The sequence below is a fragment of the Halictus rubicundus genome, unplaced genomic scaffold, assembly GCF_050948215.1.
Source record: "Halictus rubicundus isolate RS-2024b unplaced genomic scaffold, iyHalRubi1_principal scaffold0590, whole genome shotgun sequence".
NCBI classification, from domain to species: domain Eukaryota; kingdom Metazoa; phylum Arthropoda; class Insecta; order Hymenoptera; family Halictidae; genus Halictus; species Halictus rubicundus.
This window is the reverse complement of record NW_027489131.1, coordinates 1-22,780: the sequence shown is the minus strand read 5'-3', so window position 1 is coordinate 22,780 and position 22,780 is coordinate 1. Positions and strand designations below refer to the sequence as shown.

Here is a 22,780-nt window from a genome sequence, read left to right as displayed (position 1 = left end):
TCGACGAATAAAGATAATTTTTATAAAGTGTTCATTTTCATCTGTGTCTTTATTCGGCGGTTTATTCGACTTCGAATAATTTTCGGAGCCGTGTAGGAATGCTATAACGAGGACAGAGCAGTCAAAGACTGGCGCGCGCGTTACAACGTATGTAGAAATTCTCAAATATGAATATCAATAACCGCAATTCGTCAGGTTTTTTCAAAATTTTTGCATGCAATTAATTGGAAAAAGTTGACCAAAAATCGAATGACGCAACGGCCATTCAAAAATGTTGAAGGGCATTTTTGACTACCTCGTCCGGTTAGGCTATTTAACGACGAAATATTCCAAATTGTAATATTCCCACATATCAATATCATTTAAAATATTTCAAGTACTATTTAAAACTATTAATGAGTTTCAATAACAAACTAATTTAAATAGAAAATGAAATTTTGACAAAAAGTATAAGATGATTGTAAGCTCGCTATTACAGTAAATTATCGTTGACCGACCAACACCCTACAATGTAAGCAGATGGAGAATCGAGCACTATTGGCAATTTATGCTTTTATGTTTTTAATTAGAACAATATTGTTAATACGAATGAGTTGTAGAGCTTATCCCGATCAAAAGGAGCCCAAACACGACATCGTTTGGACTGTCTTTAATGAGATTGTAATTTTTATCGTAACATTACGTATCAGTCAAACTTGTTCGATTATACTCGAATTTGACCTCATTTTCATCAGGAAAATCCCCTCCATTCGCTCGTCACAATTTTATAAGGGTACATTGAAAAATCTAAAAGTTTAAACTTTCATTCTTGCGCCATTCTCCATCCGCTTACATTGTATGTCGTCTGTCATCGCTGGGTCTTTGAAGCTCGGCGCTCGGCAAAAGTTATTCGAAGATTTATTCGAAGCATTCGAATAAAAGATACAAATAAAAGATGAAAAAATTATTCGACCTTTGAATTAGGGCTGTTACTTTTCCGAAGCTTCGACACTTCGAACCTTCGATTAGTTTCCAGTTAACGGATAAAAGGAATAAATTTTCATAATTTGTTTCTATATTCACCATCTGAATTATTTCATTAATTTATTGTTAAGATAATATATTTATTATTTGAATTATCATTTCGATAGTTCACTGATGAAATAATTGTTTAAATAAATAAATTGTTACAATTTGTTTCTATATTCATTATTTGAATTGTTATTTCAATTATTTATTGTTAAAATAATGGTTTAAATGAATAAATTTTCAAATTTTGTTTCTACATACATTATGTGAATTATTTCAATATTTCATTGTTAAAATAATTATTTAAAGAATGTACAAGTATTTACATAATGAATATAGAAACACATTTCTATAGATTATAAAAATTTCCGTAGATTATAAATTTTTATACTCTATAGAAATGTATTCCTATATTAATCATGTAAATACGTGTACATTGTCTAAACAGTTATTTGAACAATAAATTATTGAAATAATTCAAATAATGAATATAGAAACATATTGTGAAAATTTATTTATTTAATAAGTTATTTTAACATTAAATAATTGAAATAATAATTCAAATAATTAATATAGAAACAAATTGTAAAAATTTATTTATTTAAACAATTATTTTATCAGTGAACTATCGAAATGATAATTCAAATAATAAATATATTATCTTAACAATAAATTATTGAAATAATTCAGATGGTGAATATAGAAACAAATTATGAAAATTTATTCCTTTTATCCGTTAACTGGAAACGAATCGAAGGTTCGAAGTTTCGAAGTGTCGAAGTTTCGAACCTTCGAATTTTCTGAAAACGAAGCTTCGATATTCGAAGCTTCGAAGCTTCGAAATCTTCGGCCTTCGAAGCAAAGTAACAGCCCTAGTTTGAATAAATCCGCTTCGAATAAAAAAAATTATCTTTTTTCGTCGGATAAATTCTCGTCGAATAAAATTATTTATTCGATACTCGTCGAATAACGATACTTTTTTTATTCGAACCTTCGAAGAACGAATAAAAATTTTTTTATCTTTTGCTACATAATGCACATATGATTTATATAACAATATAATATTTATATAATAATTATTGTTCAAAGCAATATAGTTAATTAATAATAGCAACAAAATTATGTCATCCTATAACAATAACAATACAGTTCTGAACAATGAATTTATTCGCGTATACGTACAGTTCCATTCATTTGTTATTTATACCCAACATAAAGTGTAACTAATAATAATCGAAATTAGTATTTGAAATCGTATTACTGAAATTTCGATCAGCTCCGAAATTGCTGACCAGTCTTCAAAGACAATGGAGAGTACATTTCACGAAGATGAAATTCCTTCCTTGGTCTACAGAAATAAAAAAACCATTACTCCAGCTCAAGAGGTGATTATAGCCAATATCGATCCCAGTGAAAAGTCTTATACAAATATGAATTACGAACATTGCTACGATAGAAGAAATGATTCATATGTCATACATTTCCCGAATTTTAACGGGATAAGTGAAGACGAACTCAAGAAAATGTTTTCCGTTTATGGCCCTGCGACTATACAGGGTTCAGGTGGTCAATTTGGTTTATATTTTATACGATATAAACATTTAGAAGACACCATAAATTGCCTAAATGGCTTCAAGGGTCATAAGAGCATTAAGATATTACCACATAAAAACAAAATTAACAACAAACCTAAGAACAAGAAACATACCAATAATAAATGGAAACCTGGGAAAATAAAACTAATCAATCTCTCCAATTCTGAAGAAGCAATTCAGAAGCAATCGGGTTATCATAATGTGGTCAGTAAAATAGACAGTGGTTGTGACACCTCTATTGGATCAACGTCAACGAAGATAGTACAGATGGACAAAAGAAGGTCTGAAATTTCGATCAGCTCTGAAATTGCTGACCAGACTACAAAGACAATGGAGAGTACATTTAACGAAGATGAAATTCCTTCCTTGGTCTACAGAAATAAAAAAACCATTATTCCAGCTCAAGAGTTGATTATAGCCAATATCGATCCCAGTGTAGAGCTAAAAGAGATATTAACTCTTTTGAATGATTATCATGCGATCGCAGTAACAGGCATCAAGCGAGTACCATACACTGAAATTAGTTAGGTGATGTATTGGTAGATTTGTTTGGTGGTAGTAGGCAGGATTTGAACCCTGGCCGTCCGGGTGAAAACTTAGCACGCTACCGTCGCGCCACACCAATTCCTCAGAGATGTTGGTAAAGGAAGCATTTTATATATAAATGGTTACATTAAGCTTCACGGTTAAATTATATTTCTTTAACTGTGAAGGACATTCTCGATTGTATTAAATGTATTGTGAAATTACACGCCTCGAGCTCGGAATTACGCACAACCCTGAGCTGCGAAAGAAAAAAAAGAGGGTTCGGCGGCAACAGGGGGAGAAAACCCTTATTTATGACCTTGAACCGGTTGGTTCACTTGCGAGGAACGGGTCTAGATGGCACTGCTAAGGTCCACATGTGGGGCCGGCGACACAGCCGCGCATGTGCCGCGCAGTAAGCGCTACTGCGCCTGCGCGGCCGGGCGATAGCGGTAACGATCGCGTTGTCGACGAGCCTTTCGCTCTCTTTTCGCGACGCCTCTTAAAGTAAACGGACGTGTTCTTTAGTCTCCGTTCTACGCCTCGTCTCTCGGCCGACGACGTCGGGTCGTCGTGCCGATGAGTATTCTCGTCGGCGTGTAGTAACTCGTAGCGTGCAGACGTGTTTTATATACCGTGTATTCTGCCGTGTAGTATCTCGTCGCGGTGCCGGCTCTCTCTTTGTACATAGTAGTCGCGACTCGTCTCGAGTGTCGCGAGCTCTCAGTCGGAAGTTGGACACCCGTGGAGGACCGTCGGAACACATCAATACGTACATCTGTACGCCACCACCATTAAAATCCCCACATTGGTGACCCCGACGTGATCGTCGTTAGAAGGATGTATTTGCCGGAGGATGGACGCCTGCACGCGCAGAGGTGCAGCTTGGCCGCCATTTTTGGCAATCGTGTGCGGCGCCGTTTGGACTCCAAGGAATCTGCTGGGAGCCGCCGACACCGGTGCCTTGCCATGTCGCAGCCTTCCTCGGGTGACCTGGGTGTTCCTGTAGCATCTGGTGGAGTAGCTGCGACGGCGGCGTGGGACTCGCGGCTCCAGGAGGATCTCCTCAATGTGGTGTGCCGCGGTGCGCTGTGTTTAAGAGGTGTTGGTGTGTGTGCTCGTGCCGAGCGCGTGCGTGAGCTGTAACTTAGCGATCGACATTTCTGCGTCGGCGTTATTTTGTTCTTACGCATTTTTACGAACTATATGTACTGTTGCATTTAGTGCGTTATTAGTTGCCGTTCGCGACCCAGAAAGCGAAATTCACTTCGAGCCCTTGAAGAAGACCAGGCCACAGCAAGTCGCCCGTGGATTCTCCGCCGGAGCAGAGCACGCCATTGTGGACCAGTTCTGCATTGGGGAAGACGCCTTCAACGAAGCCGCCGATTTCATGGCCGAGGTACTCGGAACCACCACCGGTGAGTCATCTGCCTCCAGTAAACCTGTTCCCGATCTTCCTTACCGACTGGTGTCGCGCCTTCCGAAATTACATTTACCGACGTTCGACGGATGTATGTCCCAATTCCGATTGCATGATTCCGAATGCATGACCACGAAAGCGGTCCATTTAGAACTGGTCTCAGACTACAGCTCGCAGGCGTTTATAAGCGCCTTCCATCGTTTCATCGCGCGTCGAGGTTTGCTCCAAAGCATGTATTCCGACAACGGAACCCCATTCCAGGGCGCGGATCGCGAGTTAACCAAAGCATATAGCAATGCGATCGATAAAAAGGTGGTAGGCACGTTGCTCTGTAGGATCGAGGCTTGTTTAAACTCGCGACCCTTGGTTGCCGTCTCCGAGGCCCTCGACGATTACGCCGTGCTAACACCCGGACATTTCTTAACCCTTTCGCTACGGCAGTCCGCTCCGCCGGGGTGACGCCACTGAACGGGGCACCGCGCCGAAAAGTGTGCACGATGAACGTCGGTAGTCTTTTCGGTGTTTACAAGTTGCCGGATATAGACGGCACCCGTACACACAGGTCGTCGCGTGGATGCCGGCTATAGACGGCACCCGTAGCGAAAGGGTTAATCGGTGCACCTATCCCGAGCCACCCCGAACCGAGCGTACTCGAGCTGCGAGAGAACAGACTTTCTCGTTGGCAACTTGTACAGCGCCTGTCCGAAGGTTTTTGGAAGTCGTGGTTGCGCGATTACTTGCATACCCTACAACAAAGACCAAAATGGCGTGTCGCGCAGCGGTTGGCCAAGCGCGGCCAAATAGTATTGCTGCGCAATCCAAACGCGCCTCCAGCACACTGGGCCCTCGGACGTATAAGCGAATGTCCCCGGGCAAGGACGGACTTACCCGAGTCGTAACATGTAGTATTGATCACTCCCCGTGAGGGGAGTTCCGTACCTCGGGGATTCGCCCCATACCGGAAAAGTCAGCCGTTCATGTTTGGCTCTCTACCCCTAACTCCATCAGTTGCAAAGGAAACAGTCCGTAGGTGTTGTGGACTGGGCATTGGAAAAACCCCTCGTTCACCACTTAAGGATCATTACAACGGTAGACCGTCCCATACGGGAAGTAACTCGCTTAGCAGCTACCGAATCGGCTTGCGCCGACCCAGGAGCGTTACCAGCGGGGGCCACGAGGAGGCGGAGTTACCAGCTTAGCGCTCGGTCTCTAGCAGGTTTCGTCAACGGTGTGGTAGCCGTTCTCATGACTATTTCACCCTACGATCCCGAATACCCAGTTGTTGAGGTATTACCTGCGAAGGATCGTCAGGGTTATTTTGCCTTTATTTCTCTAAGTGCCGAAGTCTATGCGACTAAGGCATAATTCCATTGCGTGTTTAAACGCCGCACAACTCTTGTCTCGCAGCCCATGGTTGGCTGGTCTGCCTGCTCTCTTGCAGTTTATGCAAGTAGGCTTCTCTTCTTTCGACGGGCATTTATCATAAGTATGCCCGTCTTTACCGCAGTGCCCGCACGTGTCGGTTTTCGCTCTGCAATGCTTTGCAACGTGCCCAAATGACTGGCATTTGAAGCACCTAGTTGCAGCGATATAATCTTTAAGGGGGCCGGCAGGCATTTGGCCTTGACTGTCACGCTATGTTATGCTATGCCTTTTTTTCTAGACATTTTACGTCTTAAATAAGTATGTAATCAATTAATAATGCATACCACCGTGTTTGTACATGTCTTTGCTATGTCTGTATAGAGCCCTTTTTTCGATACGAACACAAAAGCCCGTAGGCTTGGAACCCTATGTAGACCCGGTTCCTGTCCAGCAGGATTTTCCGGGTCTTTACTGATACCTCCGCCACCCAGTTGGTGGCTCCACAGTCCTTTTTGCCGGTTTTAAACAGGAGTTTAAACTCGTCTTCTAATTTTGCCTCTGAGTCAAGTTCCAGATTCTGGTTCTTGATTGCCTTTAGGATATCCGCCTCGAATGTCTCCGAGGGGATTCCAAATATAATGGTTTTTGGTCTCCTCTTGGGGAGGGGACCAATGTCTATTTTCTTAAGTAGTTTCTCATTGCTGAGGACTTGCTCAAGGTCCTCAGCTGTCTCGGTCTCTATGAGAATGCCGGAGTTCCCGAGTTTCCTCAGGTTCCGGATTCGTATCTTTTCTTCTGTCGGATTTATGCAATCCGACAGTATCGTTTTGATCTCCTCGCTATTCTTTATTTTGCTACCCTTTGCTGGGTAGATGGCTGCAGCTGGCTTGGACTTTGTTACAGGGGTCCGTTTGGCCACTTGCTTTGTCACTTTATTTGCCTTTATAATGTCCGAGTACAAGAGCGGCTTGGAGGACGGGGCCTCTTCAGCACGACTCCTCTCGGACGAAAGCTTGTCTATTTTTGCAGACAGCTCATCAAGTCTCTCTGTTATTTTCCCTATGATCTGTTCTTGCATGGAGCTCTGCTCCTTTTGTTTGTCTAGTTTTTCCCTTAAAGCCGTGTTGTCTCTGTGGAGTTCAAGCCTGAACTCCCTGGCTTCCGTTTCTGTTTCCTCATGTTCCCCGAGTAGGGAGTTTAGGAGCTCTTCTGCTCTGCTCTGTTCGGGCTTAGCAAGTTCTCTGAGGAACCTCCTGAGAAGTTCCTCTGCGTTTAATGGCAGTTCGTCAAATCGTTCTCGTATGACGTCTTGCTGACTCGGCCTTTGACGAGTGTGCGTGGATACACACAAAGGTCCGAGCCAGTGTCGACGAGGTATTCGGTCTTCGTCACTTTGTCCGTGACGAAGAGGCGGCAGGTGGATGTTCCGTCACTGGCTGCCGCGGTCAGTGTCGGAGGGACTCGTTTCCCGCATACGAACACGGCTGGCGGCATTTGGTGGACTCCTTCCCAAACCTCTGGTGGTACCAGCAGACGTTCTCCGTCTTACGCGATGACCTGGACGAAGACCGACTCCGTCTGGGCGTCCTGCTTCCCTTGTGACTGCAAGGTCGGGATGTTTCGGCGATTCGAAGCTCCAGTTTCTCCAGTCGGTCGATCAGGAGCTCTGCCAGGCGGTCGGACTGCGTTGGGGCCGACGTGCTGGCTACCTGGGCTGGCTGCACCTCCGCGTGGATCTGGTCGGCTATCTCGGCTAGCTTGCTTAATGGCAGGTCTGACTGAGCCGAGACGATGGCTCTGGTCACGTTGGGTAGTCTACCTGACCACAGGGTCCGCAGGAATGTATTGTATAATTTCATTATACTGTTATTGCCTTCTTATTTTCCATATTGTTCACCTGAAGGAACAGGATTATGTAAGGCGGGTGCCTTGGAATAAATGTTCAAAATCAGGCGTACGTGACTGAGTCGTTTATTTACAAATAGAATGATGTCGCGAGAGCGTCCGAGGTGGTTCAACTAAACTCACGATTCACTTGACTCGCGATTGAACTCGGTCTGCGGTTTTTACAGCGACCGGACTGCGACCCGACTCTAAGTGACTCGGCGGAGAATCGGCTGTGACTTCTTCGTGACTTCCCTCTCGCGTCGGTAGTCTCTGCCTTATATTCTCAAAAATGCTTGTCGGCTGATTGGTGGAAGTCCTTGCGGGGAACTTCCACCAATCCGTGCATTTTACATAACACGCCCACGTTCCACGCCTCTCGTGCGTGAGAAGGGTGAGCGTGTCGTTCTGTTAAAAATCTAATTTTGGTGATGCAGCGGGGTGTCTTCCGGGCCCGTGCTAAGTGCGGTACGTGACTGCTGGCTTACGTCAATGGGCCCAGCTTTCCCGGGTGATAGAAACCAGGCACGCGTCGCTGGGACACTCTAGGCTGGAGACCCTTAGACTACCCAAAATTTATGGCGTCCACTTGCGCTATTGAGTTCGTCGCTAGGAACTACAAGGACACATCTGTCCGCTAAGTGGCCAAAAACGTTAAAGACGTTTTCTCACAAATAGCGTCTTATGTTGTGCAAACCATAAATCTTTCTTGGCGCTGGTGCGCTGAAGATTTCTCTTCCGGCGCCCAGCTAGCCGCTACAATTGTAATCATTATTTTATAATCGATAGTTTATAGGTGTAATTAATTAATTTGGACTTTCGGTCCACGCGGCGCGTACGTCCGTCGTATGACTCGGGGATTCGCGCGTCGCGGTTAACGGCCCTCACCCACGCTGCTCGGTTACGACGCTATCGTTGGCGCTGAACGTTGACCTTGGTCGACGTCGGTCTCGGTCGTATTAACTATTTTCAAGACCGCTTTACCGTCGTTTAATGGCAGTTCGTCAAATCGTTCTAGCTCAATCTTGACCTCTTTGATCAATTTCTTATGTGACTCGTTGCACGAGTCACTTGAGCGTTTGTTCTTTCTTTTCCTGCTTTTGGGAAAATCCCATTTGAATTCTTCTGGACCTAGGTCCGGGTATGAATCGTCTGTGTAATTGTCCGATTCGTCATCCCAGACAGTAGCTATGTCCCCGCCTGTCTGGGTCGTTTCTTTTTCCACCTTCGCCTTTCCTTCTACTTCCTTTTTCTTTGTTCCTCCTGCCTTCTTCGATCTTAATTTGGCTTTTTTGAGTTTATTCATATTTGTTCCCACGAATTGGGACGAAGGACGGTCGCTCCCCGGGTTACGCCCTTTCCGGGGAGAAGGCTTTTACTATCAGGATTTCGCCTGGTGTCCTGAAGTTAGTCGCTAATGGCCGGTGGACCCACCGACCGCCCGTGTCAGACACGGGACCTCTTTCACCGCGATCTTCAGCTTAGAGGTTAAGGGTTTGTTCAAGGGGTTCGCCTCCCCGTTGGGCCGACCGGTTAAGGTAAGCCCCCCGTTTCTCCCGTTCTGCAACATTTCACCGGATGTATCCGGCGGGTCGTCGCGGCAGAGGGGAGTCTTCCGGGTGAGAGCCGCGGTTATCGCAAGCGATAACTCACGCAGGAGCTCTCTTACCAGAGCCCCGTTAGTCACTCGAAGGTGTCTACAGGTCCTACCACGTGAAGGAGGGGTTGATGCGTCAGGGTTATACCATGATATAAGTCCCTGACGCTTATAAGACCCGAGGGATACACACAGCCGTTTTCAATGATGTGTGGTATCACGTATAATTAATTATTTATTTAAGGAACAGAAAAGAAATAGACTTAAGTGTACAATAGTTGCGCGCTTAGTTACTAACCGTTAATCTAAACTACACGATGACAACTATACAACTTCAACCCTCAACTTCTTACAACTTACTCTACAACTTTCGGACAACGACCACGACTCTCAGACAACGACTACGACTGACTCCTCCCTCATCTAGCAAGACTCGGTTCATCCCCACGCTCGCCCCTGCCGGAGTTTTCACCATGCCCAAATATGGGCATGAACATCGTCAATGGGCCGAAGGCCCATCGTCGCTCGCAATCCAACGCTGGTCAATGTCGCTTTCCCTTTTTATGGCCTTTTTCCGGCCTTCGCTGCATGCCTGTCCTAAAGTGTCCCTAAAGTCTACCTAAAGTCTATATCTTAAAACTATGTAGCGGGTGCCCGCATATTCCCGATACCACATTATGTCTATCATATTATGTTACGTCCCGCGGGTCGCGAACGTGATTTTAAAAGGGTCGCGGATCCCAACGCGGAATAAAGACGTAAGCTGTACTGACTTTCGGTCCACGCGGCGCGCACGTCCGTCGTATGACTCGGGGATTCGCGCGTCGCGGTTAACGGCCCTCACCTACGCTGCTCGGTTACGACGCTATCGTTGGCGCTGAACGTTGACCTTGGTCGACGTCGGTCTCGGTCGTATTAACTATTTTCAAGACCGCTTTACCGTCGGAGATCCGTGTAATGCAATGAGGAACTGATACTCCGGGTGATAACTCCTGCCGCGCGATGTAGCCGCACTCGAGCCCGGTAGCTGTCATTGCTACATTACGCCGACGTGCGTGCTTTTAATGAAATTCGACCCGTTGAGACAAAGGGGAGTCGGTTCCCGCACCAGGTCATGGCGTTGTCCGCGTACGAGATGACCGCTTCTTCGCGTAGAAAAACAGATCCGACCAATCCGTCGGTCGGAATGGGGAAAGTATCGGGAACGACTTGGAAATCGATAATTTTATTGAGGCAAGTTAGGCGTGCTACGCCGAGAGAAGTGGTAGTTACTTCGCCGATACCTTCTATAATAACGCGTCTCGCCGTGTCGACTAAAATGCTCGGATCTAAGAATGATAATTTAATAATGTTCGTGCAGGCCCCTGTATCTACGAGAAGGTCTGCCGTACATTTTAATTCTGGAATATCGAGTTTAATAATTAATACATCATCGCCCGAGCGGACTGTTACTCTTGCGATTCTTCGGACTGGTTCGTCTCCGGCTGTGACGAGTTGCGCGGATTGCCTGGCCCGATTGACTTGCCTCCCGTCGGCGATTCGGGGCGGACGGGAGGGTCGAGCCGTTTCCCGATTGTTCGCGGATTCGGTTATTATATTCACGCTTGCGGCACTCGTGAATGTCATGTCCCGGGGTTTTGCAATAGTTACATAATTTCGCAGGTGGCCGCTACTTAATACGCAGGTGGCCACTACGTAATATATTGATCACTTGCGTAGGTGTTTGTTTTGTCATAGAGAACGCTTCAAGCTGTTCAATTTTTAATTTAAAAAGTCATGAATTATAATTTAATACATCAATTGACATAACGCTTCACAAATTACATATTTCTTGTATAAGTTTAAAAACATTATAGGGGCTGCACGAACCTCCTTCGCTCGGGGTCCGTGTGGGGGGATCGTGACGCAACCGGGTATCGCGGTGGGGCTCGCTAGCACCCGATGACGTACTGCCAAGCGTCTTGGCGCGCTCGCGGATGGAAATGATGGCAATGTCTACGGATGACGATAGTAATAACTTATAAATAACTTATCTTCTTCTTTAATCTATGATGCGTCGCGGTTGACGTCATCAACAACACGTCGGTCGTCCGACGTGACAATTATCGATCCGGCTTAAGCTCTATTATGAATAGTCTGCGACGACTTCTCAGAGTGAGCCGAGTCTTGTTTAATCGTATTTTGTACGTATTTAATCGGGTTGTGTATTGATAGACGTTGCAGGCGGAACTCGTTATTCACCTGACGCTGATTCGTATAAAGTGTGCACACTGTAGTCCGCACACTTCCATATTATTCACCATTGTAATCATTATTTTATAATCGATAGTTTATAGGTGTAATTAATTAATTTGGAACTTATTGCGATATTTATAAAATAATGATTATTCAACAAAATATATTCTGTAATAGTTATTGTAGAAAATTCTACTTCGAAGCGATCGTGCACGCTCCGTGGTTTCGCTTTTTCTCGGAATGAAGAACACTCTTTCGGTGGCGTGGTGTTTATTGACTGGTTGCTATGCAATTGTACAGAGATTGTTTTATGTTAATTCGCAATGTGTTCGTCTAAAGTAACTAACTTCCGCACGGACCTCCCCACTTCATGACCAGGTCTTGGTTCACCTGTTTATGACGTAGCGTCGATGACGTCGAGCCATCGGCTACGTGCATACACTCGAAGGAACGCATGTCTCCTCGGGTCATAGACTACGCTACGCTGTGATGACGCCTCAGAGTGAGCCGAATCTTGGTTAATCGTATTTTGTCTGTATTTGATCGGGTTGTGTATTGATAGGCGTTACAGGCGGAACTCGTTCTTCACCTGACGCCGATTCGTATACAGTGTGCACACTGTAGGTGGAACGTGATCTTCACCTTATTGTTTATATAAATGTTTGTATAAGCTAGGTGGAACATGATCTTCACCATATGCTTGTTCGCATGAATATATGTTGTAGGCGGGACGCGGTCTTCGCCTGGTTTGGCTGTTAGGCCCGTTCGAATCGTTTTAGAATTTGTTGTGGTCTCACTCTGAGGTGTCGCGACGCGACATACTCCCCCCGTTGAGAGGGTACGATCAACTGTTGCGCTTTTAATCGTGACTCAGAAGTGTACAATGTCTATATGGAGTCGGTGGTATATGTACTGAGTAAGTCGGTAATTTGCTAACGATTGAGCTCGATATTTGTGTTTTACGAAACGCCCGTGGAGAGTTCATTCGGAAGGTAACGGACACATGATTTGTGTGGTCCGTTTGAATTCCCCGTTTGCTGTTTTCACCGTAGCTGCTCGCGCTACTCCGTCCTCACCCGGATGTAGGGCCGTGATCCTGCCTAATGCCCATTGCGAACAGGGTTGATTTCTGTCCTTGAGCAGCACGACGGTACCGACCTCGATGTTTGGGCCGTCCTTAGCCCATTTTTGCCGTTTTTGCAGTTCATTCAAGTACTCTTTGTTCCAGCGTGTCCAGAAGTCTTGGCGGACCTTCGTAATGTGTTGCCAGGTGGATAGGCGATGTGCTGGAACTTGTAACAAGTTACCCTCGGGAAGGGTGGTTAATGCTTTCCCAATTAAAAAATGCGCTGGCGTAAGTGCGGTCAAATCGTTCGGGTCGGAGGATAATGGTGTTATGGGTCGGGAATTCAGGATGCCCTCAATCTCTATGCAGAGCGTATTGAGCTCTTCGAAGGTAAAAAGTGAATCGCCGACAACCCGCCGAAGGTGATGTTTAAACAATTTCACCATCGATTCCCACAAACCGCCGAAATGGGGGGCCGCTGGTGGATTAAAATGCCACGTGATCCGACGGTCACTGGCAAATCTTTGAACGCGTTCTCGGTGCGTATCCGATTGGAGCAATGCGTATAATTCCCTTAGTTGACTACTCGCGCCCACAAAATTTGTGCCGTTATCTGAGAATATATGAGCAGGTAACCCCCGTCGCGCCGCGAACCGTCGCAAAGCTGCGAGGAACCCCTCGGTTGACAGGTCGCTAACGATTTCTAAATGTATCGCCTTCACGGCCATACACACAAACACGCACACGTACGTTTTAATTCGCGTTCTGTTTCGATGCTTGCGTTCCTTTATGAAAAAGGGTCCGCAGAAATCCACGCCGGTGTTTTCGAAGGGTGTCGCCTCGCGTATTCGAACCGCCGGTAGATTGCCCATTCTATATTCGGTGCTAGTTGCGTTGAAACGGAAACACCGTGTGCACGAACGTATTATCTGACGTACTTGGTTGCGTCCGTCAAGTAACCAAAATCTTTGCCGGAGTATGTGTAAAGTGGTTTGTATGCCCGTGTGATGGTGTTTCTCGCGCGTTTCCCGGATGATTAGGTCGGTTAGCCGATGCCGACTCGGTAGCAAGATCGGATGTTTTTGATCGTAGGGCAGATCTGATTTTTGCAGGCGCCCACCAACCCGCAGTACAGCGTCTTCGTCCAGGAACGGATTGAGGCTCGCGATTCGGCATTTCGATGTCGTATTTTTGGCTTGTAGACACTTAATTTCGTTTCCGAATTGCGATGTCTGCACATTTCGGATAATTCGAGTCTCGGCCAATTGAATTTCTTGGGCGCTCAGCGAACCGCCGCGTGGACCACGTGGCCGGAACCGTAAACAATATGCGATTACCCTTTGTAATGTGGTATATGACGAGCAACGCGTGAATAAATCGATCGTGTTCGTGTTCGCGACGAAACAAGTGACCGCCTTGAGATCGGGAATCTCGATGTTTTGCAGCACTTCGTCGGGCCATTCGTCCGCGTTTTTAATCAGCCACGACGGACCGACGACCCATGCACGATTCTGTAGAAACGCGTGTGGTAATTGGCCTCGGGATAATGCGTCTGCCGGATTGTACTCTGAGCGGACGTGTCGCCAGGTATGATCACCGGTAATTGATTGAATTTCCGCGACTCGCGTGGCCGCATACATTTTTAGTCGATGCGGTGCCGTTCGAATCCAATGTAGAACCACGGTCGAGTCGGACCAAAATACCACCTTATCAGGTGAGATATCAAGCGCGTCGCTCGCCTCGCGGTATAGCCGGGTCAACAATAACGCGCCGCATAATTCTAATCGTGGAATGGTCACCGTCTTGAGCGGCGCGACTCGCGATTTAGCGCACAATAAATGACACTGGACAATCCCGTCCTTCCCGGTCGACCGCACGTATAAACATGCACCATATCCAATGGTGCTCGCGTCGCAAAATCCGTGTATTTCGATATTTCGAGGTTGATCCGTTAAAACTCTTCGGTGAAATGCGACTGCTCGGAGTAGCTCTAATTGCTGCGTGAACTGCGTCCATTCCGAGTGAATAGACTGCGGAACAGATTCGTCCCACGCGATTCCTGACCGCCATACGTCCTGCATAATCTTTTTTGCGTGTAACACGACCGGACCCAACAAACCCAAAGGATCGAAGATCCTCGCTATTTCGGAGAGGATAGATCGCTTCGTCGCCTTGCTTCCGACGGCGTCCGTACAGGTAGTGTAACATATCTCGTCCGTGTTCGTTTTCCACGAAATGCCTAACGTTTTCAGTGATCGGTCAATATTCACTATGAAGTTTGCGCGCAGTTCATTATCCGTGAGATCATCCAAAATGTCCCGGTTGTTCGATGCCCATTGTCGGATCGAAAAACCGCCGCGACTCAGGGCGCCCGTCACCTCTCTCCGTATCGCGCGAGCTTCGTCGATGGTATCAGCGCCGGATAGAAGATCGTCAACGTATAGGTGTGATTTTAGTATCTTAGCGGCTCTCGCATACGACTCTCGTTCGTCGTCGGCTAGTTGATGCACGGTTCGGATCGCGAGGAACGGTGACGATGAAACGCCGAATGTGAGCGTATTTAATTGGTACGTTTCAATTTTTTCGTTCCGGCGCCATAATATTTTTTGGTACGGCCGATCGTCTTCGTGCAAGAGTACCTGACGATACATCTTTTCGATATCTGCCGTTAGCACATATTTGTACGTGCGGAAACGAATTAGATGCGCGAATAACTTCGGTTGTATAGTGGGTCCGACCAGAAGAATGTCATTTAGTGACGCGCCGGACGTTGTTTTCGCAGACGCATCGAATACCACGCGAACTTTGGTGGTGCTACTAGCTTCTTTCACTACCGCGTGATGGGGCATATAGAATCCCTCGTCACCGGGAGCCTCCATCAAAGACATATGGCCTAAAGCTAAGTACTCGTCGAGAACGCGCTGATACTCGTCTCGCAATACGTTGTTCGCGTTTAATTTGCGTTCAAGGGATAGCAGTCGCTTGACCGCGCCGTTTCGCGAATTGCCGAGCCGTTCGCGGGTTCCGCGAAATGGTAAACGTACCGTGTACCGACCGGACGGATCGCGACTAACGTTCCTTTGAAAATGCATTTCGCACGCGACTTCTTCCTCCGACCGCAGTCCTTCCGTTTCGACTTCTTCTATCTGCCAAAACTTGTCGAGTTGCGTTTCCAGCGTCGACAAGTGGCACGCGGCTCTTGTTGCTTGTTGTTGCGCAACGCCACCAGTCACGACCCAACCCAATCGCGTTTTCTGTAAGTACAAATCTTGTCCTTCGCGCGAGAGGTTAATTTGACCAACCTGGAATAGCGAAACTGTCGCTCCAGCACCGATCAACAAATCTACTGGACGCGGCAGATGGAATTCAGCGTCCGCTAGGCGGATGTTACGCGGAATTGTCATTGAGTCGCGTGGAAATACCTCCGATGGAACCAGATCAGTGATATTCGGGATACTGAGACACGTCAATTCTTTTTCAAACCCGTCGAAGGTCGATCGTACTTGTAATTTAACCGGGCCCTTCGACACTGTGTGCGTGCCGTTTAACGTACCGATGGGAAACGATTGCGCGGTTACCCGTATACCTAATCGCCGTATGAGCGCCTCAGTGACAAAATTGGCCGTTGCGCAGGTATCTAATATGGCTCGGGCTCTTACCGATCGGTTTTTACTAATGATTTCCACTATGGCGCTCATTATCAACTGCGGTGACGCCGTAGGAAGTACGGTCGCGAGACTAATCGTCAGCTCCCTGCTCGGTAAGGGTAGTCATGCTGACTTTCCGGCGTCCGCATTGTCAATCGCGGGTTTTGAGGTATCGGTTCTGCTCGAGCTCGCAAATTCGAAGTTGTGTAATAATGTATTGTGCCGTCTTTGACAGATTGTACAACTCGAATACCGGCATGGAGCGTCGCGATGGGAACGTAGGCAGTTGAAGCAAACTTTCGCGGTTTTTACGAGCTCGATGCGCTTCGGGACGGTTAAGCGCTTAAATGCGGCGCACGTGAAGAGGGGATGACAGCTAATCTTACACGCGACGCACTTGCGTTCTTGGGTGACGAATGCGCGATTCAGCGGACGTATGCGTCGCCGTTTGTGAGCGCGGTCGTCTCTCTCGCGCTCGCGGTCTCGATCGCTAGATCGCATCTTGTCTGTGCGCGATACACAAACCGCGGTTTTGTACAAAAATTCGAGCATTTCATCCAAGCTCGGATATTCCTGTCGGCTTAAGCCTGCCTGCCACTTCTCGTACGTGATTTTAGGTAGTTTGCTCTCGAGTAAGTGAACGACGGTTTGTGTGCAAACCGGTGTTCCCAGCGCGTGTAGCGACGCAAAGTGCTGTTGAGCGTCGTCGGCTAACCGCGTCAGGCCGATCGTGGATTCCTTATCGAGTGTCGGCATGTCGAATAGCATGGACATATGCCGCGATACCAGAAGGCGTTTGTTTTCGTACGCTCTTTCCAGAAGATCCCATGCCTTCGCGTAATTGATCCCGTCGACGTCAAAGAGCCGAATTTTGTTTGCCGCTTCCTGTACTAACGCGGACCGGAGGTATTGTAATTTCGCCACGTCGTCTAGTTCACTGCGTGAACCGATCATGCTGTTAAATGCGTTTTTAAACGACAACCAACTTTCATAACGACCGTCGAAAGTCGGCAATGAGGCATCGGGTAATTTAACGGGGCGACTTTTCGCACCGTCTGTGCTTCTGCCGTCGTTTGCAGAGTCGGTATCTGCGCGCGAGATGTCTGGGCGATTTAAAATGTTCTCGGCCCGGCCCGCGAGATCATAGAAACGGGTCGTAATCTCCGCGAAGATGTTGTCACGTAATAATAACTCGATTGTTAATAAAAATAAGCAGATGCTAGACTGTTGTCCAGCATTGACTCTCTTTATTCAGTATTACATAAATAAACCGACAGTATTTCGATCCGCGTACTTTTGTGGTTCCTTAGCGACTGATAATCCGTATCCGTTCTCTTGTATTTATAAGATGTTGTTATCAATCGGGCAAATTCCGGGCAACGGTCGATCCTTTGTGGCTCAAAGATTAGGGGTGATGTCATCCGTTCTCCTGTGTTTGTCCTATGTTGTTATCAACTGGACGTAGTCCAGTCAACAGTCGATCCTTTGTGTTCAAAAATTAGGGGTGACGTCATCTGCGATAATTTACAGAAATTTGGGCGTTACACTCCCCCCAACTTAGATTGAAGTTAGTCCTCTAACCTGGATAGTTCCGGAGGATGGACTTGTGGAATTTGACTGTTCTTGGCTGGAACAGGATCTCTGGTTCCGGCGATGGTTGTGATTGCCGTTGGTTATTCACCAATGTGGCTAAATCTGTGTACATGTTTAACAACGGTGCGGTAGCGCCCGGTGCTGGCGTTTCTACATTATTTTCTATATGAGTCGTCTTCGACTTACAACTGAGAATATGAATACAGAGTTTCGATGGAAGAAAGGATTTGATACAGTTAAAAATACCCGTTTTGTCTAGTCCCCAAATGACTAGGGCGGTTAATGCTGCGTAGCCGGCAATCTGCAGTGTGGACAGTCCCCACGACTTTACAGATTCGATTCGATGTTCGAATTGGAGTCTGTTAATTTCTTGCTCGATATCATCTAATGTACTGTGGTAACAGTTTAAGTTGTTTAATACTTTTGGTGTCTTGTCTAACTTTTGCAAGATTGATATGTAATCGCTACTATTCGGCGTTCGAATTTCTTTGTGCCTGGTTTCGTATGATACGCTAAAACGCGTTTGTCCTATTCGCATATAATTGTTATTATATAATAATTCGCAAGATGTGTTGGATTTTAATAAACTAGGTTGTCGTAAATACACAATACTGTGTTGCGTTCCGCATATGGTGTTAATTTCTATGGGTTTCTCTGGAATAGCTATATACTGATTCTGTTCTTTTAATGGCATAAAAGTAATATCGTCTATTTTCAAAATTACAATTTGGCATGAAAGGATTTGATTATTGAAATTAATGAGCTCTGTGGTACAATCGTGTCGTGTGTTTCTGTTGTGGATTGGTTGAGTCTGTTTACACATGGTTATACCGGTTTTTGTTTTGCAATGTGTATTCAAATATTCTTGCTCCACGTTAATATAATTTAACCCTGAAATCAAATAAATTTGGTGTTCCACGAGTGGGATCATAAATACATTGTTCTTCTTCGTTGGGATGGGGTAGATGCGGTCTATATCCCATTGCAACGTAGGTAGAATTGGTACTGAGATTTTGAAAAATAATTTGTTGTCCGTAATAAACAACTTTAATTCTGCAAGATCAAGTATGGTCTGGAAGTTCTCGTGAGTTGGTTTTAATGCCAAGTGTGTAGTTTCGTTTTCGAGTGTGCGTTTGTATGCGTCTAGAAATTCTTTTGGTTCTAAAATTTGTGGGCTAATGATTCCCTGTTTCGCTAGTGTGATGGTGGTAAGTAGTTCGTCGTATGAAAAGTGTAAATCCGCGATTGCTCCTTCTGTTCTAATGATCCAGTTACTCATGAGTGCGTCACGTTCGGCTTTAAGTGAATTTGCTCGTGCATCTAAAGTGAGTTGGTTTATGCGTTGTAAACTGTCGGAATCTAACATTTTACGGATGAGAGCGGTTTGATTACTGACTATCGTTTTCAATTTATTGTTCGCGTTGAAAAGTTTGTCTATGTTCGCGTTGACAGTGGTTAAGTCGTCTTCGTCTAACGTTCCGAATAATGATTTTGACAATTTGACCCTTTTTTATTACACATGCGATGTACCTATTGAAATAAATAAAGCAGCAATTTATTCAAGATTGCGTACGGTTTTTGTCCCACTATTGGCATATTCTCAAATTACGTAAAGTAAAACGATATAGTCCTAGAAAACAAGAATTTGCATGAAAGTGCACGCTGTAGTTATTAAAAATTCTTTTTTCTTACTTAGCATACAATTGTTAAAATATCGCAGAATCATTGCTTGCCGGCATTTTGAAAATTGTTCGAATTTTCTAGGTACCAAACCATAATGAAAATATATTGGAGATTACTTTGCGTGAGTTTGTTATGTTTGGGAGCCGGCAGAGTGGAAGGACTGCAAAGATGGGGTTCTCAGTTTGGAAAAGCTCCTCTCCTGGAGAGATTCTTCTGGAAGACGTTGGACTTCGCTTATCCGGACGAAGCGAGCAGACAAATGGCGATGATGAGGGGAGATTTTGTACCAGAAAACGCGCTACCCGTTGGCATCGAAATATGGCGAAATAAACTGTTTGTCACGGTGCCAAGATGGCGGAACGGTAAGCTCCAATTGAATATATCCCTTTATTTGCAACTACTCATGTATATACTAACTAATACGAATATCTAAATATTTTATTCGTTCGAATAATATTTAAAATATTATCATGTAGGACAGCTAAATTTTGTTCAAATTGTACACCTTCGAATGTAGTATTTGATCATATAACAAAACTTTGTAGAATGTACTTGAACAATAACAATTTGAATTGTTTTTTTAATGTTTCTTAGTAATTGTTAATCCATTTTTATACAGCCACGTGGAATACATAGGTATATCCAGTCGTTTTTAAACAATTCTTTTATCGCATTATACGGGAAACTGCTGTTAAGCATAACTACATCCATTTCCGTTTGAATTGCAATGGAATTAACTAACTTTTATCACCTTTTAACTCCGGAGAGAAAACCAGATAAAAATCTCGAGCAGAAAACCGGAAACTGACGCGAACACACTGTGTAAAATGTAGAGGATCAGTGTGGTCGGTGCAAGCCTCGAATCTAGTCTGGCTGGCTTCCGGTTTGCGACACAAAGTGCCGAAATCCGCGCGAGAGCGATTACAATACAGGACTTCTATTTCTCTTTACCTCCGCCTTCGCATCGACTTAAATCTAGAAGGGAACTCGCGAATGAATGAGTCTTATTCACTTTTATATTCTCGTATTTCCGATTTTTTTTCTTCTCGGTACTCTAAGTTCATCATAAGCGATGGCGCGCGCCAAGTCATTGTGCATGGAGAAAATCTTGAAATCTTAACTCAAACTCAAAATTAGTTCGCAAATTTTGATTAATTCTCCATTGGAAACTCCCATTTCAAAACTGAAAATATTCGATCAAAATCGCGAATAGGATTAGCGGAAGAATAATTTAACCCTTTGCACTCGGCGCTATTTTCATTTTATTCATACGAAACCGATCCGATTTCCACATATAGTATTTAAATGTTTAGTGATCTACTAAATACAAATTTTGTAATGTAACAAATATTTTGTAATATTTTTTGTAATTTCCTTGAAATAATGCCATAACAATTTCTAGTGGTGCTTCAGAGTCACCACTCGAGTGCTAAGGGTTAAGAGTATTCTCAAGAAATTGTCGATAATCGTACCGTGATAATTTGGTTAAAAAAAAAAATTAGAAATTGATATTCATCTCGAATCAGAGATTCACTTACGCAGTGCAGTTTCAATGTAAATTATTTTTACGTGTCAAACAAATGTCCCCCCTCTCTCTCGAACGAACGAACGAACGAACGATTTCCACCTCGCTTCCGTTGGTTCTTTTTCACGTTTTTCTCCTTGTTCCGGTTCCGATCTTCCCAGCAGTCCCTCTGAAAGTTCTCGAAACGCGTCGAAGCCCGCGGAGGTCGGCATTGTTTTTACAAGGTTTTATTTGTCCGCGGCTTTGTTCGGCCGACTCTTTCTTCCGACGTCAGCTTCTCCCCAGGCAGAGGATATGAAATATTAAGAGAGAAAAGAAGAAAGAGGTTCCTGTCACACCGTCCGAGCAGAATGAATTCGGAACGTTCAATGACTTCCTTCCTGAGCCCGGGAAGCGAATTGTTTTAGAATTCGGCACGCAATCAAAGCAAAAAAAAAAAACAACAACTCGATCCGAGCTTGTCTGACCTCCGAATGCCATTATCCTGGTCTCCAAAGACCTTTCTGCTCACTGCGGAACATGTTAAACACCATGGTCCATCGATTCCATCATTAAAGATTTGCTCATTCTTAAGCCCACCCTAACATTTTCTGTTCGCTGAAAAATCGGATCTGCACGTTGATCGCACGCGACTAACGTGTTGACCAATTTTTCCCATCCTTATCTCCAGTGTTGACCTTTCTTTAGGTCATTTGTGTCTGTGACTAAATATTTTTTATAGATCTAAATATATTGTAGAATTCGGCACGCACTCAAAGCAAAAGCTAACTCGGAATGACCTCCGAATTATCCTGATCTCCAAAGACCTTTCTGCTCTCTGCGGAACATGTTAAACCATGGTCCATCGAGCTCATTCTTTCTGAGCCCACCCTAACGTTTTCTGTGCGCTGAAAAATCGAAGCGATCTACACGTTGATCGCATGAGACTAACGCGTCGATTAAACTTTTCTCATCGTTATCTCCAATTTTTGATCTTGCAACCTTCCCGTTGACCTTTCCGGAGACTATCTGAATATGTGCCTTTCAAAACTTTGCTTCTATTGTCGGGCATACATGTTTCCGATAAAATCGAGTTGCGTGTGCCAGAGTTTCGATAACGTTCCGAACGCGATCACGCTATTCTAGGATTGGTTGGCGTGCAAATATTCGTTCATAATTTAGGACGTTCGGAATGCAGTTCAGTGACGTGTGGTACTAACTATTGTAGGTATTCCGGCGACTTTGAATTATATATCGCTTGACACAAATCGGGGAGGATCGCCTAGGCTCACGCCTTATCCAAACTGGGCGCAAAACAAAGCTGGAGCGTGCGGCACTGGCATGACCACTGCTTACAGGTCAGTGTGATGCAAAACTGTATAATAAACTATAATGAACAATGAACCGTTGAAGTACAAAAATCACTAATAAGCAATGAAACTTAATGTACATTCATATTGTACATGAACATTTAACACATTCGCACCGGATGACACATGCGTTTTTAAAATCCTCGTACTTCCGTCTGAAAATGAACAGATAAAACGTAAATGATTCGATTTATTTTGAGATATGATGGACGTTTTAACAGTTAGACATATGAACCGGTTAAAGAATTGAAACATATACATATAGTCTATCTTTTTCGAACCCAATGT

The 22,780-nt window shown here is 45.0% G+C and overlaps 2 protein-coding genes across 2 annotated transcripts; one reads left to right on the top strand and one right to left on the bottom strand.

Annotated features, from left to right (window-relative positions):
- Positions 1-4,147: 4,147 nt before the first annotated feature.
- On the top strand, positions 4,148-22,480 carry LOC143364486 (protein yellow-like; the record flags this gene model as incomplete). The annotated part of the gene is made up of 3 exons (XM_076804806.1): positions 4,148-4,546; positions 19,700-19,980; positions 22,351-22,480. Coding segments are annotated over exons 2-3 (398 nt in total), but the record flags the coding sequence as incomplete, so codon positions are not given.
- LOC143364490 (uncharacterized) lies at positions 12,611-18,319 on the bottom strand. The gene is made up of 5 exons (XM_076804808.1): positions 18,267-18,319; positions 17,924-18,123; positions 17,637-17,771; positions 16,118-16,281; positions 12,611-15,997 (listed from the first exon to the last, which is right to left on the bottom strand). Exons 1-5 carry the CDS (start codon positions 18,317-18,319, stop codon positions 12,611-12,613), a joined length of 3,939 nt encoding a protein of 1,312 aa, XP_076660923.1.
- Positions 22,481-22,780: the final 300 nt, after the last annotated feature.